Genomic DNA, 20,667 nt, shown 5'->3' on the forward strand with positions numbered 1-20,667 from the left:
GAAAGGAGTATGCACAATAGCACTCTCAAAATTTTATATACATATATGAGAAGAATATTTTTTATTTATATCGATTCTACTGATAACATATATTAGAGGCTGTATTCCAAAATTCACTGCTAGACTAGCAGTGCTAGTATTGGAAATCTATAGTTCACGTAATTATAGATTTCCATTACTTGCAGTGAATTTTGGAACACGGCCAAAGTCGGCTAGTTTCATGTCTCATGTCTCGTCAGAATAGCGTGACTGGAAAAAATTCGCTATGCGTTATTGTATGTATAATCTTTTGCATTGTCGATAACAAAATAGTGATTTGGTAAAATAAAATTTTCATATTTGTTATTCTCTTACTATAGGTATATAAAAGATTTGCATATTTTCGGTAATAAAATAAAATGATTGGATAAGTTATTAATAAAATATATATATGATTAAAATCATATTGATCTTCAATACGGTTAAAAGATAAAATGTGATAATGTCAGCACTCTTCATTGCAATTATCTACAGACCTTTATCGATAGTCAGAAAAATTTATCATTTATCCACGGCCAGCCGTTTTTATTAATAAAATAATGTCATCAGAGAGAGAGAAAGAGAGAGAGAGAGAGAGAGAGAGAGAGAGAGAGGGGGAAGAGAGAGAGAGAAATATAATTATATATGCAATATTATATAATTAACTCTGTTAAATATATTTACATAAAAAGTTGAAATAAAACGAATAAAACTCATCGTTCCGACGAACGTCGCAAAATTGCGCGAGATTCGTCAAGCACATTCCTGAGATAACCGCAAGATGGAGCTATGGAGTGTGCGCGTGCGTAACTTGTCGCGCAACCGCGCGAGTACGAATAGGGAATAGGATAGAATTGTATGATTATAGGACAGTGGCAGGGGCAGGGGTAGGCGATTGAGTAGGACGGTGGTAAGTGGTAGGTGATAGGAGGACGGTAGGACTGTAGGACCATAGGACGCAAGTCGTCGTGGTGTGTGCCGCTTGTGGCCGCTTGCCGTTCGGAGGGCCAGAGAGTGCGTCTCCTGTGAAGCAGGAAGACAGCTGGAGCTGGCGTGGACCGCTAGTCAAGATGTAAACTATCAAAGTGCAAAGATGTTACGCTAGAGAAGATCCGTTTAGGCCCAGGCCGTAAGTGTGCGAGAACGAGGAGAAGAAGGCGAGCGGGAGAAAAAGAGAAAGAGGAAGCAAGAAAGAAAAAAAAGAGCGCAACAGTGAACGAGGCAAGAAAACGATAGAAGAAAACAGGAAAGGGAAAGCGGAGAAAACTAGGCCTTGCACGTTGCATGCAAGACGCACAAGGAAAGAATACAGAAATGGAGTAGCTGGAAAAGGGGATCGATCGGCCGCCCGATAGATGTAGCAATGGAGGACACGAGACTAGGGTAAGTACTTGTCGTTTCCGATTGGATCGGGAGTTGCGACCGGGATACATTACATGTACATATATAAATACATTTGTATACCTGTGCTTGTCGAGAAGAAGCACGAGCACGCTCTCACCGAGGGAGGAAACTAGAACGTAGGGGGTGATAGTATAGGATAGTGCATCGTGAGGAGGATAATCGCGCGAGCAGCGGGGCAGGTAAGTGTCCCGCTTTTCCGTTGCTTCGATCTCGCCACTCGCCATCTCTAAAAACGTAAACGGAGAGCAAACTTCTCTATGGTGTACGCGCGTTACAGAGATGAGGCGAGAACGACCGAATGACGGCGATGCCGATGATTGGATCTCGACGGTGGTTTCGACGGGCGCATCAACGAGATCACCGATAAGTCGTCGAAAGGAGTGCAGAAATAGGAAGTAGAGGTATTGATACTGATGCTGATGCTGATGCTGATGCTGATGCTGATGCTGATGCTGATGCTGATGCTGATGCTGATGCTGATGCCGATGCTGATACTGATGCTGATGCTGACGCTGTGCTGATGCTGATGCTGATGCTGATGCTGATGCTGATGCTGATGCTGATGCTGATGCTGATGCTGATGCTGATGCTGATGCTGATGTTGATGCTGATGCTGATGCTGACGCTGACGCTGATGCTGGTGTTTAATGCGATGTTTGACGGTATCTATGCGTATTTCGACTTATTATGGGCTTTCTCAAGAGATGAGGGATAGATCTCGAGTGATAATGCTTGCAGAAAAAAATCAAAGTAGGCTTTGCATGATGACTCGATTCTATGATATCGTTGATACGAAAAAGAAAAGATAGAACGAAGAAAGAGGCTTGAGTGAATAATCATTTTTAAATATAAAAAATATGCAGTGGAAAGGACACGATAAAAAGAAATATTTTTTTGCTATGCTAATATATGTATACATATATATGTCTATACACTATGTATACATATATGTATATATACTATGTATACATATATGTATATACACTATGCACACTGAGATTAGCGGAAAACAAGTAGGTATGTACATGAAAAAGCTGACTTGTACGGTGATGCGCGATATGCGGTTGTACAGGTTGCGTTTTATGTATTTTTTTCTTTCTCTAGTTAGACAAATATCGAACGTTCAAGTATCCGTCGTATAATCAATCATTAGTATGATGAGGCATAACGTGTAGTATAGAGCGCGATAGATATATTTAACAACGGATTGAAACTGGAATAGTCGCTTTGTTGCTTTCAATTTTTCGTACAAAGGAACCATTCTTTACATGTATAGAAAAAATATATACATTCCTATATTTTTTTTTATTAAAACTTAAGCGCAAACTTTGAGTTAAATGAATCGTTATTCAAAATCGTTATTTAGAAATGCGTTAACAAGTAAGTACCCTCGATTTGATTGAAGCGAAATCTATATTATAATTTATAATATAATAATATTATAATATTATAATTGTTGTGAATATTTTCTATATCGAATATTTTTGTTTACTATTTTCCAAGATCTTTGAAAAGAACTTGTTATATAACGACGTAAATTTTATTTTGCTAGTTTATACATTAATTTAATTCTTGTCGCGATCAAGTGCGACATACGCGTTCCATAAATGGATAGATTGAAATTGGATAGATTCTCACATATCAAACATATAATTACTCTTAAGTGTAATTACATATTTGATATGTGAGAAACGCAATCATTTCCTCGTAAGGAAATGACATGGAGTAAATTGCGCTTTGAACGCGGTTGTCATTACTTTTGAGATTGCGGGTTATTTTTAATATCTATCATATACTTATTTATTTTGTAGTTGCATTTTCTGTGCTCTGTGCCTTGCTTCTTGTGCAACTTTGATTCATTGAATAATCTGAGCTTGGGTCGACTTTTAAACAATTGCCATGAGTGTGATGAATACCTATTCCGCTAGAGAGTGCGACATCGTCAATAGCATTGTCTCTAATGAAATCGTCCTTCACTTAGCATTCTACCGCTAGCAAGCTGTGCAACAATCGACACATACACGGATAATTTGTCAAATCTAATGCAGCGACGATTTTTATTAATTTACATTTAACAAGAGTCTGTTTACTTTTTGCCGATGTACATACAACAATTTAGCGCGACTAGTAAGTCCCATGGTACATAAATATGAATTTCTCGTAATTGACTCGAAATGAAAGAAAGAATGTTCTTCTTCTTCTTTTCTTTTTTAATCATAAAGAGTTTTCAATATGAAATGACTAATAAATTATGCAAAGAGAGCGAGATAGATATTTGAAAATTATATGAAGCAAGAAAAAGAGGAGTAAATGTGCTGTACATAACGCGCGCTTATATGTCGCAAATTTCAATTTACAGCTGAAAATGGCAGCATATGATTTTTTTTATTATTTATTATAAGTATCGTTAAAAGCAATTTCTTGATCTTTATCAAACTAGAAATTGAGGCATCAGACATAGCGCGTTGTACACCTGTTGGCACATTATTACATAATACATATTCTAAAAGTATTATAACAACGGCAACAAAATATGAGAGCATAATAACCGAACCGACAACGTATACTTCTTTTCGCGCGCTATCATAATTAAGTGAATTGTGCTTTTGTTGAAAGCTTCGTTAAAAATTTTATACGAAAACGATAAAGGTATCGGCAGAAATTGAAAGGATTACTTGATTTCTTCACATTCTTCCAGAATCACCGTAGTCTGAGCACTCGAAAATGACGTCAGGATTGCCAAGTGCTCATCAAAAGAAACTTGGACCAGCGCCGATAGCATCCTTCGAAGACCTATCGGACGAGGTGGAAAACGTGAGTCCTACTCCGAATTTCCTCTAAGTCATTTATCCCAGTTCACTCTCTCTCTCTTTTCCTCCCTCGCACTGTTTGACTCGGATCTTGATGTACATACGCGATCTCGAGATCGACCTCCTCGATCGTCCCTGCGAGAAGCCGGCCCGCGATCTGAGCCCATCAAACAACCAACCATACCATCGACCAATCAACCAACCCTGTGTGACTGTGCTACGATCCACGACAAACCAGGATACGAATTTGAATGCAGGGGGAATCGGCGACGGCGGTGACGGCGGCGGTGGCGGCGCCGGCGACGACGGCGGCAGCGGCGGGGCGAATGCCGGGCATCGTCGAGGTTACCACGCCGGCAACGCCTGGCAGTTCGCTCAAGACGCCCAGCACCCCGCGAATTGATATCAGCAGGGCGAGCAGCTCCTCGCATCACGAGGACAGTAATTCCAGAGACTCGTCGCCCGAGCGGGAGCTTCTCGCAGGTGATTAATTTTTTGCAAATTATTCTTCTCTCGCTCTTGTAAAGTTTGTATTGTCAAATTTTCCTATCGCAATATTCAAATAACTTTGAGCGAAACTAATTTCATAAGTAAATATATTAAATGTATCGATTTTTTAATCGTTTATGATTAAGTTGAATCGACATACATCATATATCCAGAATTATAATATCGAAAAATATTTGACAAGTATTTTTTCCTCTATTTTTCCATTAGACATTTTTTGAATATTGTATTTTGAATTTTTGTATCGTCTCTCTGGCTATAATATACATATAATACAACTGTAAAAATGACGCAAAAAGTTTAAGATTGAAGATTAAGTTTGAGATTGAAATTAGTAGGATTACAGGGGTTATTAAAAGAGAATTATATGATAGGTCTTTTGAATGCAAATATTCGGACAATACGATAAGATGGATCTCGGAATTAATAATGAACTCTCTGAAAAAGACGGATATACGTAAGTTAATGGCTTGATATATAATCGAGTCGAGAAATGGTGATTTTAAGATCGTCTAAAGGTATATGTTAGCCGAAAACATTTTGCAGATAATCAGATTATGAAATTACCGAGTATTTCAGAAAGTAATTCTTATATTCCATTTCATCCTCTTAACTATAGATATTACTTTTGTAGGACATATATTTGTGCGATATACGATATATGACATAGTATATACGCACACAAAATCAAACCATACGGCAAATTCATACCATACGAAAATTTGATATATACGTAGATAAATTCGAGAGCGAGGAAGTCAATACAAAACATGTACAAAACATTGTCGATATGCGGGGATGACTAATCTCTGGGAGCAAGAACAAAGCTTTGCGTGCATAAGTTGATTGTAAATATTTCCAATAACTTTTCTAGAAAAGGATTTCTCAGGTCAATATGCTCCTGACCAATTCAATTAGACAGATCTAAGAGGATTTGTTCTCGTTTATCTCGATTACTTAACGGGTTTTTGCACGGATACTGTGAGTGACGCATAAATTAATGTACATATGTTCTAAATCTAAAATTACATCGATTCTTTTATTTATTCACGCGCGCTAACTTGCTCTTAAACGATACAAGTTTCTTAATTATTATGTATATCATACATCTCTACTTACTATTATTCGTTACATCTTGACTGGAATAACCGACCGATTGATGATCTTTATAAATTTCTCAACGTGTCATTAATTTTTTTCTTTGGCCCTCGCGGTATAATTATATGTATTGTATAATATATATAATATGTGGCTTTGACTATTGAGACTACATAAAAATTTCAGAAATAAAATTTTACTTCCTTTTCCCCACATAAAAAAGATTATATATATTATAATAAAGATTATATAATTTGAAAAAATAAAAAATAATGAAATATATATTGAGTTTCTCTGATGGAATAGATTTTTTCGACGGTTCTCTATAACAATTATTAATTCCATATTAAGCTTTATTTAGCGCAACTGACAAATAAATAGAATATATAGATGGAGCCTGTGAATATAATACGTGTAATATATAGCGGTTATATCTTATTGTTAAATTGAATGTTAATTCTGACAACGATTCTCTTTAATGCTCTCTAAAGATTTTTTCAATTGTTGCTGTCAATAGCATAGAATGTATTACTCGAAGTATGCAATCAAAGTATGACAAGCATGAGCGCAAAATGTGTTCCGAATAGTTCGATGACATTTTATACATCTTGTAGAAAGCACGAGACTTAAATGCGGCATAGTTTGCTGTTCGAATGTTAGAGATGGAATCGAATGTAGACAATTAGAAGAACCAATAATGCAAAAAGAGAAATAACTTTCGTTATGTTGATATCGTCTAGTTTAGTCTAGATTAGTAGATATTTTAAGAGAGATTTAGAGGATACGTTGTTACGAAGAGAAAAGCCTAAAGATGGAGATTTACAGGTGCGGATCCTCCGCCCGGCTGCAAACTGACTTTGGGCTACAAAGAGGATGCTCAAGATCTCAGATCCTCCACGGAAGAGCTGGATTTACAAGATCCCGTTCATGAGCAGGATCTCAGAAGGGAGTCTAAGAGACGAAAGCGGAAGGAGGCAGATGGATCTCAGTCGGATTACAATGGCAAGCAACTGGACCGTGAACGCAAAGACAGCAATTGCTCGGAGATATGTCTGCTCAACATCAGTGGCAGAACGTCCAGATTGTCTTCGGTCGGTAGCCAAGGATCTGGCGTCTCCGGGAAGCTCTCGGTTGTCTCGGCAACTTCGTCTAGGTGAAGAACGCGTGAGAAATATAATACTAGAGAAAAAAAAAATATACATATCATTGAACAAATTGCTAATAAGATTTCGTTCCGCGAAAAAGTTCAAATTGAGTTATCAAGTCCTTTCCTGGTAGTCTAAATCAGGAGACTGTTTTATGAATTATCATCTTTCTTCTCTATGGCTTTGTGATTCAACATCAAATTAAGTTTTTTATTGCATTAATCACAAGTGTGTCATAGATCGATTGAAAAATGAAGTAGTTACATATTTAATTGTCATTCACTTGAAGTTTAATTTATTAATTATTCCCTTTGAAAATTCTTGATATTAACCAAAAAGATATAGATTATCTTTGTTGAAGGAAAAATTTTACGACGTGTTATTTATACACTCTTTTTTACTTATATTCTATATAGTAACAACGCTACACTATGTTGATTGGCCGATATGCAAAACTCTTTCTTTCTGTTGTGTCACATTCGAGTTGTATATTTCTTCAGATCTCCCAGTCCGCACAAGTGTCTGTTGGAGACATCGTTCTGCGGAAGCAAACCGACGCTAGCCGACAACCTAATAGAGCCGTCGAAACCGGAGACCGATGATCTTGAAAAGATACTTTTGAAGCGGGAGGCTGATACTACGAAGGCGCTGATTCCCGAGAGTATCAAAGTATCGATAGTTGGAGGCAATTTGAGGCCAGATCCGTTGGATAAACCCAGAAGACGCGGTCGCGAGGAACGAAAAGAGATTTTCAAGCGAGAGGTGGAAATCACGAAGAGATTTCTGGAGAAAGCCAATATAGAGGTTGGTTTGATTGTCCGCCAAGTTTTCATTTTATAGGTTGCTTGACTGTTTATCAAGAAATATCGGAACGAATTTTTTAACGCGAATTTTATTAATTTTATTAGAGAATATAGAACACACACACACACACACACACAAATCTTGTAAATATTAAGTTTGATGTTATTAGAGTGTATTCCACTTTTCTATGTGAGAAAAAAAGAAATATTTACTCTTTTATAATATGTGACGAACCAACAACTGTAATATATTTTTTATCTTACTGTGAAATAGGTACCAATCATCAAAAAAACAGGCGAACAACAAGGGTTGACGACGATACCGCAACAGCAGCAACAGCAATCGACAAAAATTCAAATTCAAGAAGTTCAGAAACCCGCGACACTCGATTTCAATGATAAGAGAAAAAAGGCGCAGAACTTTAAGGAATTTGTGCAGACGACGCCTACGACAAGTAGCTTTACCGGAAGTCCCAAGTTACCGAGACATCAGAAAGTGCGTGATCTCGAAGGCTCGCGAACGCCTAGTCCGTCACCTGTATCCAGGAAGAGTAGCTTTGCTTCGTTGTTCAAGGTACATATACATCGCAGTAAAATATATTATCGCGTTTATTATTTTGACGCAAAAAAAAAAAATTTGTCATATTTATCGGTAAAAAGTTTGGAAACGAAATACACACACGCACACGCGCGCGCGCACACACACACACATACATATATACGTAGATACATAATATATACATATATACATACATTATATATATATATATATATATATAAAATATATATTACACAGTTTATGTAAAAATATTTCTGATAAACGCAATATAATCCATTAGCTTTAATATATTTTGTGATTTAATTTAATTTAGAAAGAAATTTAAAAAAGTTAGAACATATTTTAAGGCGCGTGCTACGCGTGCGTCATTTATTCCTTAACATCATATATTTTTTAATGGGCTACATGATTTATTAGAACGTTTTATACGTTACGACGATATGTCTTTTTTATGAATGGAAATTTCGGAGCCTATATTCTAAACAAACATTTCTAGTAGAAAAGTGATGAATCTAAATTTTGCATTAATCTAATAATTAATATTTTCCAGTCATATATTGATACCAATCATTACATTTGTGATAAACAGACTAAAACCGACGGTTGTGTATTGAGCCCGGAATCGCCGTCGCCCAGTACGAAACCACGACGGAATCTGACATCGAAACTGAAAGACACCACGGAGAGTCTGAGAAGCCGTTCAAAGTCGCGCGAGAGGGTCTCTGTCGACAAGGGTTCGAGTTTGAAAAAGGATTCGAAGAATAAAGGGATGTTTTCGTCTACGTTGAGTCTATTTAAGAAACGAGAGAGAAAAAAGAGTTATGATGAAGCGATCGCGGCTTCGTGTGATCTTGACGCTCATAGCGGAATCGAACATCCGTCCCTAGAGAGCATCGGCCGCGTGGAATTTACGTTCAATATGGAAAAAGAAAGAAACCACCAAGATGATTCAATCTTCATCAGCCTGCACGCCGACGACAGGAATTATGAGGAGGCCTTGCCGTCGGAGAGTGTCTCGATACCATTGGAAACACCGACCAAGTTGCTGGATGAGTACGAATCCGAGGAACAGCGAACGAGTAGCATAATCACGAAGGTGTCGATTGAACATCATCCAGCACCGTCGACGATCGCTAAAGTCAGGACTGAGGCGCAGATCGAGACAAAGACGATGGCGATGGTGACAACGCATGCTATGTCCAGGAGTTCGTTTAGAGATAACCAACTTCCGCAGAGCGTGCCGAAAGATTCGCAGATATCGAAAAGAGATTCGAAAATTAGTGCGCAGGCTAACAAAATAATTGAAACATCGCCATTAGTAAAATCATCGATTAAAACAGAGATAAAATCGGAGTTTAAATCGGTGGACTCGCGGATATTGTCCAGTGACTCGTCGAAAGAATCTATTGTTAAAAAGCCGGATATAACAAAGCCAAAGAGGAAAAGTAGAGAGAGTCAGCAGCAACCCACACTACCTGAGACGATAGACAACGATGCATCGACGCAACAGAAAAAAGTAAGTTCTAGGGAATCTACACGAGCCACGCAAGATATCAAGAGATTCGATCTCCTTGACGATAAAGTCAGCAACAAGGACGGTTTAGTAAAAACGCCCAGCATGATATCCGATCTGGATCACAACAGTTCAGAGTCCGAAAGAGATTCGGAGATTGAATTCATTCGCAATAAGGTCGAAAAGATGGCGGAGGAACTACCGGACGAGCGGAAGGGTCTTTTTTACGAGGAAAGTTTTGAAGAAGATCTTCCATATATACCGACAACCCTACCGTTGGAGAAGAGCGTCGCTGTACCTATCCTGCCTGTTAAACAACGACTTCAGGAAATAAGGTAATTATTTTAGACGAAAAATTCCAAATCTGTATGTACAAACAATGATGTCAAATTATAGTAGTGATCTTAAATTATACATAAAGTGCAAATATAATTTGCATCTTCCTCTCTCCCCTCTCTCTCTAAATTGTTAGTTTATTACATATATATACATATACATGTATATTCCGTCCGAAAAGAGAATGATCTCGGTTCGCGCATAAGCGGGCAAAATGGGGAGAACATGGCGAGATACTCAATATTGTATACGTAGATATACGGCTTCTGTGGGTGGAGACCTGCGTGAAACAGACGTCTTCATCCGGACCGAGATCATTCTCTTTTTGGACGGAGTATACATACATACATACATATATACAAGTTGTCTGATAATAATCGCCTCACCTATAATGTGCAGGTAGAGATGAAGCGATTATTAGCAGACATCCTGTATACATATATACATATGTACATATATACACGCATACACACATACACTCATACATACATACATACATACACACAATATAAAATTCATCAATTTTATTCTTGTGTTAGAACAATTCCAATCGAAAGACCGCGTTCGACAACACCGATAAATCCGACTCTACTTGACGAGTTCGTGATGCAGACGTCGCTAGACGAGCGGCGCGTAGAGCGGATGAAGATATCTCTGCCACGTGAAGACAGTTTTAAGTTGAAGAGTCCACGCCGGCAATATGCCAGTACGACGAACACATTTACGGAGTTTGCAGGCAGAGTGCCACCGGACGGCGGTCGCAAGAGCATTATCAGTCACGGAAAATCACCTAGTCCACCTCCACTGCCACCGAGAGCACCAGCAACTGCAACAACAACAGCAGCAGCAGCAGCAGCAACAGCAGCAACAACGCGACCGAGCAACTGGATAAATTTTGAGGAGATTCCAGAGAAACGAAAGGCGCCGAAGCGAATACAAACGATACCACGGCCGGAAGACGAAATTGCAAAAACGATTGCCGGCGGTTATAGTTATGTGCAACCGGAAGAGTGCAAGTGTGAATGCCACGAGGAATCCAGGCGGGCGTCTATGCGAGAGGCGACAGCGGCGGCAACTACCGCAACCGCTACCAGCGTTAGTCCCAGAACTTCCTCTTGTAGCAGCAACGGTGAACGGCCGTGCAATGGTGAAAACTGCACAGCGCCGACCGCTGGCGGCAACTCTGTCGACCGTGCCAGCATTGTCAGGTAAATCGTTTGGCTACCGATTGTCAAAATTAACCAACTATATATCTTGCCCGGGATGATTCGCAAAGGCGCTAGTGACGAGTAGAAATCTGTTTCTGTACTTTCAGTGATAGTTCGCTAGAGTGTTCGCTGAGCATTGATGACGGCCAAAGTACACATGCGCTCCTCGGCAATTCGACGAAACCTTTTGCCATGGATCTCGACGTACGGTCCAATAGATCAAGCATCATATCGCAAGAGGAAAACGATGAGAACCAGCACCAATAATAATAATAATAATAATAACAACAATAATAATAATACTTAGCAAAGCGCACCTACGCCTTAGAGTCTTCGGATTTCCTTTTTCCTTATCGGAAGATCCGAGTTTCTGCCTCTGTCATAGGTCAAACAATGGTTTTATTTCGAAAAGATGGGCTTTTGATTATTGTTACCATTTACATGGTTCCTTTTACGAGAAAAGTTTCGAGGAGAATACACAATTGAATGTAATCGGAATCGTTTTTACTCTTGTTGGCAGATTCTATGCTTTTTTATAGCGTACGGTGTGCATACATCGATATAATTTTCGATAATCAAAGGCACACCGCTCTCATCTTCGATATCATTCGAAATTCGAGATTGAAATTCTTGGATTGTAATGTTACATGATTGTTCACTTATGCATGAGTTATATCATCTGCCGCATATCGCGATTTTTTCTATTTCTGTTTCGATCGCTGATCGCGCTTAGTCGCGCTCGTTTTACAGCTGCTTTGAATGCCATCAAAAAGAGAATTTATTTCTTTGAATTGTTCTAAATTTATATTTAAGAAAAAAAAATGAAGAGATTACGTGTTTCATAACACTTTTTTTAATAAAAAATATTTTTTGAAGAAATATCGTGCAATTGGACGAGTCAGTTGCTCTAATTTATACTATACGTGTTGATGTCTCCTTACGATCAAGAAAGACGCGGATGATGGCTTGCTAATATTTCTACTAAATCTCGGCAAACTATCGCTAATTTTTTCTAGCAAGAGAGAATCGCGCTACCATCGAAAATCGTCGGCGAAGTGCTCGCATATCGCTCGGATGTGTGAGATCTCGCCTCTTCTCAACAAAAAAAATTTGCGCGCGCGCGCGTGTGTCTGTACATATGTACGTACGTACGTATGTATGTATGTATGTATGTATAACAGTAGGATATAAACATATTATTTTGTCAACCATTGTACACTGACAATGAGGCGAGATCTCGCAATGTTTGGGTAAGCTTTTAAAACTTCATATCATGTATGTAGATAAGTGTAGATTTATAGGTATGTATTGTATATTTTCGTGGGCACGTTGATCTCATACTGAGATTAAGAAGTTTATTCAATGTTGAACCGGAGAAACCGGTACGATTATTTATTGATCGATTGTTTCTTAAACTTGTATGATAGTATTTATACACATAAGCAATTGTATAATGGCCGTGACATAACGCAGGATTCGCGAACGCAGTTTTGCCGCCGTTATACATTTATTATACGCTTTCCTTGGACCAGAACGCAAATACATTATGGCGTTCGGCGATTTAACGCCGCATAATTATTCAGATATTCGTCGAAATACTACTGAATGCGATATGCATTCATAGATCTTTTCAGCTATCACATTATCGTGTTAGAACGCTTTTAATGCGTCAACGACTTTTCTACTCACCTCGATTTTTTCTTATTATCTTTCTCGCTTTTGGAGCTGGCTTGGTAAGCCATCATTCGTGTAAATTCGCTAATTTTTTTTCAAAGAGAGTGATTTTTTGTCGTTCACTGCTCGCTGAGAATTCCAGGGAGTCGAGATAAGTAACGCTTATCAATCGTGCGCGTTTTACAGATTGAATTCGTACGATAGAGAGAAAAAATTCTATATTATCTACCTCCTGAGAAACGTATTATCTAGATAAACGAGTATCTGTAGAAAGATTATTTCATTGAGTGCTCAGAAAGCAGCTCGATAACGCTTGACAGTTCGATCTTTTTTTTTTCACGCGAAAAGTTAAAAATTATTTATATATTTTTCTTTCTAGAAAAATATATAATACATTTAAGAGAAAATATATAGTACATATAAAACGTTATAAAGATAATATGCAGAGTCGAGCAGAATAAAATTGTGATACTGGGGTAAATGCAATTTCGTTTCTTCATACATACGGTGGACGTAAAATTCATTGTAAAATTAAAATTGATAAAGCGATAACTTTTTAATAGCTAATATCATAAGATACCATCACGAAGTGATGATTAACAATTACATCATTGGCAAATATATTTATCTCAATATTTACTTTTATGTTAAAATTATTACGCAATAGAGAGAGAGGAAAAGAGGAATAAAGGGAAGGCGGGAGGGAGGGAGGGGAAGGGGTAGAGAGAGAGAATGTACATTGAATTATACATTTTTCGTTTCATAATCTTTGCTTTACATTCTTTTAACAAGATTTGAGACGTATGCGAGGCTTGATTTTTTATAGGGACGCTATATAATACTATTATATATCGATCTAAATTCTAAACAATTGAATTTTGCTTTTTATTTACATGCAATGTCAGGATTAGGATTGTTTTATCCCATACAGCACAGAATATTGCAGCAACATTTTGTGCTCTATGGGATTAATACACTAATTATACGAATGAAAAGATACAGTTTATTTCAGTCTCCAATAAAGCTGATGCCAAATTATGCGTGTATTATACATATGTGCATGATTGTAATATGCGTGATTTATATGAAATATGTAAATGGTGTAAAGAAAAAATTTATCGAATTTGTGCATTTATGATTCACCATAGTGTTTATTCACTAGTGTAGCTCGAATTTTTCAACGAAATCAAAGTGTTTGTGGTTCACGTACAACGTACAATATACGTCGAAATTTGTGCTTGTTTGTTATGTACGCTTTGTGATTTATGCTGAGCCTGATAATAAAGAGGTATATGTGAGAAATAATAAACGTGGAAATGCAAAATTTCAGGACGAATCATGAATCGAAAACGATGCAACTACGAGTGCGAACAATGTCGAAACTCTACATTGGTGAACGTATGGAAAATTGTTGCGAATTATATGTATACATATTACAAAATACACGCACAGCTTGACGTCAGCCGGAGTAATAATCCTTTGGGTAAAATTGATTGTACAATAGTCGTACATTATTGAGATGCTACATATACCTTTCTGGATCTATGAAATTCGAGGGCACAGCGGAATGATTCAATGCAAACAGTTTAATCCATTTTCTCAAAAACTTTTGGAGGAGATTAATCTCTCTTAATGTAATATATTTATAAATTTGAAGTTTTTATATTTAAATGGAAAAATTGGCAGATAAGAACCCAGGGCGCGGGTATCGGTGTTATTATTGTTAAATTTAATTAACCAATGTGCATTTAAAAATATACATTTTGGATCATTTTTTGTTTTATCTTCAGCATAGATACAAATATATAGAGATCAAATTGGAATTTTAAAACTTGACATATATCACATTTGCAGTTGCAGTCAAATCTCAAATTAAAATTAATAATCGGAAAAGAGACTCATTAAAATCCGCGTGAAATCTGTACACATTAAGTGGACAGCGTTCAATCGCCATTGCCACACGTATTTCATCGTCGATGGTTTACAATATAATCGTTATATTTAAGATTTGACTGCAATTGCAGATATGGTGTATGTCAAGTTTTAAAATTCCAATTTGATCTTTATATATTTGTACTTTTGAAGATAGACCAAAAAGCGGTTCAAAATGTACATTTTTAAATGCACATTGGTTAAGTAAATTTAATAATAATAATAATCTTTCGCACTGATACCCGCGCCTGGGCTCTTATCTGTCAATTTTTCCATGTAATTGTTCTAAATCCTGAGCCTCCAGCTATTGTCATTATTCTTAAATTTCTCATCTTTGTCTTATAGATCGGCGGGATACTAATATCCTAGTTCTATTTCGAGTTTTTCAGTAAGGGACAAGAACTATTGTTGCATTAATTTCTTCTATATTTTATGCTCGATTATTTATTGCAATTAATCAGTTTTTACATAATTAATCAATTTAATCATAGTTTCTTTCTTTCGAGCGTTTGGATTATTTCTCTTTTACAGTCTATTTCGTATGTAATAACAATCATAATAACAACAAAGATAATTTTCTCGCAATGTCATTCTTCTTACTGTGTTTTCTAGGCGATATAAAAATTACACTGTGTTCAAAATGATAATACCAATCTTGTTGTGATAGAAACATTTTGCCAGTTGTATCTGTTGCACCAAGCCGTTCATAAGAAAATTAATGATATTCTATTTAATAATTAATGTTCGATTGATAAGGATAGAAAGAGAAAAAGTTGTTACAATGTAGTCTTTTTTTTTATTCGTAAAAATTTTCAGGAAAACATCCACACTTATTCTTCCCGAAAGATAGAGATACGATTTAGTTGACATTTTTTTCATAACGTTTTTTTGTCATTTACATACAATTACTTGCTTGATATATCAGAGAAATCTTGTCATTAATTGCGTAGGAACAGAAATTGAATCGAGTTTTTACGTGCCGCTAGTTTGTTTTTATACTTATTCTCTCTTCCCGACGTTTCTATTCTTCCCCAGATTGATCTGAACATGAAGTAGTTAAATTGAGAAATGGATTAATAGATTAATAAACTTGTAAGTGATTAACTGTATTCTTCATGAATTAGTCAGACGTGCCTGTTTCTATTTCTTTTTCTTCTTCTCCGTTCGGTGAAGGAAAAGGAACGGACAATCCACGCAATAGGCAATCTTGCGGAAATATAAACGCAACTTGCCTGTAACTATAAATGTGTCTTGTATAAGATAATTTCCTTTTTTTAGATTTTGATGTTTAGCTTTAAACGAATTTCAGAATATATATTATATATAAATACACATAAAATACACATGTTCATACATACATACCTACATATATACATACATACATACATACATACATATATATATATATATATATGTATGTATAAATATAAAAAGTAAGTAGGGATCGAAACTTGCGATTTTTACAAGTTCAATTTCCCAAACTAGAGATATGCGATTACTCTGATTGAAATTAGCAGGCGTTGTGTTTTTAGCGTCGCAAATAAAAGTAAAACTTATTCTCACGTATCAGAGATATCGGAATTTGAACCTCATCGGCATTATACCGGTTTCGATTCTCCTGTAAAATAGAAAGTGTTTCGCGCAGCAATTGATCAGTTGCATTTCCGATTGGCGAAAGATGAATGTAATGTATTCGCGTGAAATCGTATACTCTGCGAGTGATTAACGCATTTTCGCGTTAGTGAGCAATTTTTTCTTTTCCTTGTACAATTTGCATTACATATATCGTTGTCTGATGAGATTACACCACATGCGACTGAGTAAACATGATGTAATGTAAACACCTTTACGCTATAATCAGAGATAAAAAATTGGGAATCGAAATCAAACTAATCTAAAAGAATTTAAAGTTTCAAGAATTACATTGCGAAAAAGATTAATTTCTAATTTCAAATATTGAATATCCAGCGTCTTCAGAATTCCCTCAAAAGGTTTTCTAAGAATAAATATTCTTATTTAAAAAATAATATTATTATAATTATCTCTGTACTTTTTCTTTTATTTATTTTTTATTTATTCTATTTATTTCATTAACTTTATTTTACTCCATTTTCTACAGTCTTATTAATTTTATTTATACTATTTCAATATCTTTCTTATACTGACTTTTCTGTGAAAGAATGTTTATATATATATATATATGCGTGTGTATAGTCTTTGATAAAATGTTTATTTCTCGATTTACGAAAAAATTTTCCATCTGTGACCATTCGTTACACCGATTAGCACGCGTAGAAGTACACATATGGCTGTGTACAAAGCACTGGTCACTTTTGTTTTTGGACGAAACTAGGACCTTTTTCGTCTAAGAGATAGGAATTGGTGAACCCACGGTTATTTGCGAGATATTCATCGAAATATATACTCTTGCCGATAATCTCTCGGGAAAAAAAGAAAACGAAATCGAGAGAAACGGGCTCCCACACATATTTCGTTCGATTATTTTTCTCGAATGTGGTGCAATCCGTGGGAATCATATTCCCGAATATTATTGATAACGATACTAATCGAGAAGAAGAGAGCCATGGCCACTCTCCGACAATTTGAAGACTTATTAATGAAATGAATAAGGAATTCGTGATATCTTTTTTAATCCTTTCTAAATGAGCGTACAGAGCGAGAGACCGAAGTAATGGCGGGCAGCCTAATCGCGTTTACTTTTCTCAATTGCATTGATCGTACAAAAGTGCGAATAATGTTGCTAGAGAAAATGTAACCAAATATGCGCTTTATCGAAAATAAAGATCCGCCGGAAAAGGTAACTCTTTTCAGACTCGTTTTGAACCTTCCAATTTATTATAAATAGGATACTTTGAAACATAAGACATTTTAAGACTAAATGAGAAAAGAATAACAAAGTCATTGTATAGATTGCCCATCGCGCAATTCCAGAATACGAATTGACCAGAGCTCGAGGAGAAATTGGACGCTCATCGAGAGAATCCAAGAAGCTCTCCCAGATGCGTCGATAGGTGAAAGAGCGCGCCCATCGCCCATTTTCTCAGCAATATATGATCATTCGTGATTATTTTTCATCCAATGTAAGACTATGACAAAATATAGAATAAAAATTAATATTTAAATGTTTCTAATGTTATGTAAATAAAATTAGGAAGAATACATTTTCGAATGCTATAAATAAATACGTTTAAACGACCATACCACGACGACGATGACAATGACAATGATGATATATTCGACGATCTTATTATTAAAAAAAAAAGAAAGAGAAATAAAATAAACTGTTTATGTGTTTTGACGAATGGTTTGATTATTTCGAAATCATTATATTACATTCGATCGCTGATTATTTGACAATTATGCTCGAATTCTTATTCGTTGTAATAAAACGTTGTATCAATTATGACTTATTAGATAATAAATTCATATATTTATCGTTTATGTCTACATGAATATGCGCGCGTGCTTGTGTGCATGTGCGTGCGTGCGTGTAAAGGTGGGTATACACTTAGCGAACAAACAGCGAATGCGAATGTCTTGTGAAACATTTTGAACGTTTGTTTCGCACGAATTGTCTTTGATGTACCGCCTTATGAGAGAATCGAGCCGAATGAATCGAACGTTCTGTTCGCATTCGCTTTGGCGTATATATCTGCTGAATGATAACAACGAACGTTTGCATTCGCTGTTCGTTCGCTAAGTGTATACCCACCTTAACACGCACATATATAAATTTAATACTCAAAATTAAGAAGAAACTAAGAATAAAAATATTCTCGAATATAAAAATATGATATTTGAGAAAAGAGCTATCTCTCTCTAGAAAATGTAAGGCTGTCAGATAGTCAATCTCCACACCTTATGCGTAACTTTTTATCGTTGTTCTTGAACCATGTGTATTTGCTACATCCCCGAAATCATCCATTGTCTTAATATTTTTTTCCTCTTCATTGTCCAAGACAATTGGCATTTCGGTATCTCGTAATAATAATGCGGTGGTTGTCGGGACAAGTGTCGAGTTATTGTCCTGCAAAGATTGCTGAAATAAAACAAAATATGTGACTAATTATATTAGATAATAATGAGTTTTCAATCACGAACAGAAAATAGAAGAAATGAACTGACAAAGAAAAACATATATATATATATATATATATATATATATATATATATATATATATACAGGGTTTCCCAGATCATTTGGGATAATACTCGTGTGCAGATAGAGCAGACCAAACTGAGTCGAAAAGTCATCTTTCATTTGTTTTATCTTGCTTGATAAAGGAGTTATTATTGAGTAAAGTCTGGTCAATCAGCGCCAACCTTTAACCAGGCGCATGCGGTGACGCGGTGAGCCGTACGCCGTGAAGTGTGCGCTGCCGCACTATCAAGCGCGCGGCTCACTGACGTGCGCCCGGCTAAAGATCGGCGCTGATTGGCCAGACTTTACTCGATAATAACTCCTTTATTAAGCGTTATAAAAAAAATGATACAGGACTTTTCGACTCAATTTGATCCGCTCTATCTACACACGAGTATTGTCCCAAATGCGATACCTTGTATATATATATGTGTATATATATATATATATCTGGCATCCACTTTATTAAAATTTTTCATTGCACTTTTTTTCTGATAAACATATACTTTATTTTGATATATATATATACATATATATATATATATATATATATATATATATCAAAATAAAGTATATGTTTATCAGAATATAATATATATATATGTATATATAAAACACGGTTTTAGCATGATTAACGATTCCGTGGAAAAAATATAAATAGAGATATCCACTTGCAAAATAGAAAATTTGATAATAAAAAATAGTTTTTTTTTATTGGCGAATATTTTCATAAAATTAGCATTGCGAGATTTATACACGATGACTCTTATATGTTTACATCTTACAATTAGTCTCTTAATTAATATTTCAAATCAGAGAATTTAAACAGCAAAATTAAGATACAAGCATCTTTCATCAAATAAACTTTAAAAATGTATGATATAGCGTAAGATAAAACATATATATTCTTACTTGCATAACGTTTAAAAGAAATAGGAAAGCGAGCAAGGTCAATGCACTCAGCGCAGCGCTACTTCCATCTTTTCCTTTAGAGCTTCTAAAATTTAAAAGAGTAATTTATAAGAAAGCTTTTTTCTCGATATTAATGCGTTTTAAATACGCAATTTATTTATCGTACCTGCGATACCCGTGATGATAACCACTTTCGTCACTATGATAACGTTCGCCGATAGATGCATCCCAAGGAGCTTTTCCAAAATTTCCAAAATTGATTAAAGATTTCAACGTCATCTGTTTAATAAGCAATATATATAAACAATAATTTTCGCATTTGACAAAATAACATAGATAAATTAATAATTATATAATACTATTGTAAGATACAATATATGTATATGCATATGCATGCGCGTTATAAATTTAAAAATGTTTTATATATTTATATATTTTTTAAATTGAACTATATATTATTTTAAAGAGAAATACATATATTCGAACGGCATGTGCGCGAATTAATATTAATAAATTGCACTGCTTGTTTCGCTTGCCTTTGAAGAAATTGTAAAGAAATTATACAAGGATGGAAAAGGTCGCCAAG

The 20,667-nt window shown here is 35.9% G+C and overlaps 2 protein-coding genes across 2 annotated transcripts; one reads left to right on the forward strand and one right to left on the reverse strand.

Moving 5' to 3' along the window:
* The first annotated feature begins 901 nt into the window (after positions 1-901).
* LOC138939108 (serine-rich adhesin for platelets) lies at positions 902-18,941 on the forward strand. The gene is given in 13 exon segments (XM_070306653.1): positions 902-1,401; positions 1,500-1,601; positions 1,700-1,823; positions 4,121-4,236; positions 4,490-4,715; positions 6,663-6,990; positions 7,483-7,786; positions 8,060-8,359; positions 8,934-10,192; positions 10,733-11,020; positions 11,022-11,064; positions 11,067-11,401; positions 11,509-18,941. Coding segments are annotated over 10 exon segments (3,333 nt in total). The 5' UTR covers positions 902-1,401; positions 1,500-1,601; positions 1,700-1,823; positions 4,121-4,146; the 3' UTR covers positions 11,669-18,941.
* LOC138939109 (uncharacterized) lies at positions 18,342-20,367 on the reverse strand. The gene is made up of 3 exons (XM_070306654.1): positions 20,248-20,367; positions 20,082-20,166; positions 18,342-19,067 (listed from the first exon to the last, which is right to left on the reverse strand). Exons 1-3 carry the CDS (start codon positions 20,358-20,360, stop codon positions 18,888-18,890), a joined length of 378 nt encoding a protein of 125 aa, XP_070162755.1. The 5' UTR covers positions 20,361-20,367; the 3' UTR covers positions 18,342-18,887.
* Between the last annotated feature and the right edge of the window lie 300 nt (positions 20,368-20,667).

Source organism: Polyergus mexicanus, unplaced genomic scaffold (genome assembly GCF_030449975.1).
Source record: "Polyergus mexicanus isolate NDT 795.1 unplaced genomic scaffold, iyPolMexi1.0 SCAF_13, whole genome shotgun sequence".
In the NCBI taxonomy this organism is placed as follows: domain Eukaryota; kingdom Metazoa; phylum Arthropoda; class Insecta; order Hymenoptera; family Formicidae; genus Polyergus; species Polyergus mexicanus.

Bases quoted from the DNA above. Each gene is read 5' to 3' on its own strand.
- LOC138939109 (XM_070306654.1), bottom strand. From the start codon at position 20,360: ATGACGTTGAAATCTTTAATCAATTTTGGAAATTTTGGAAAAGCTCCT. The intron at 20,167-20,247 runs GTACGATAAATA...TTTAAATTTTAG, and splicing joins TATCATCACGGGTATCGCAG to AAGCTCTAAAGGAAAAGATG. The intron at 19,068-20,081 runs GTAAGAATATAT...GTTTTATTTCAG, and splicing joins TTCTTTTAAACGTTATGCAA to CAATCTTTGCAGGACAATAA.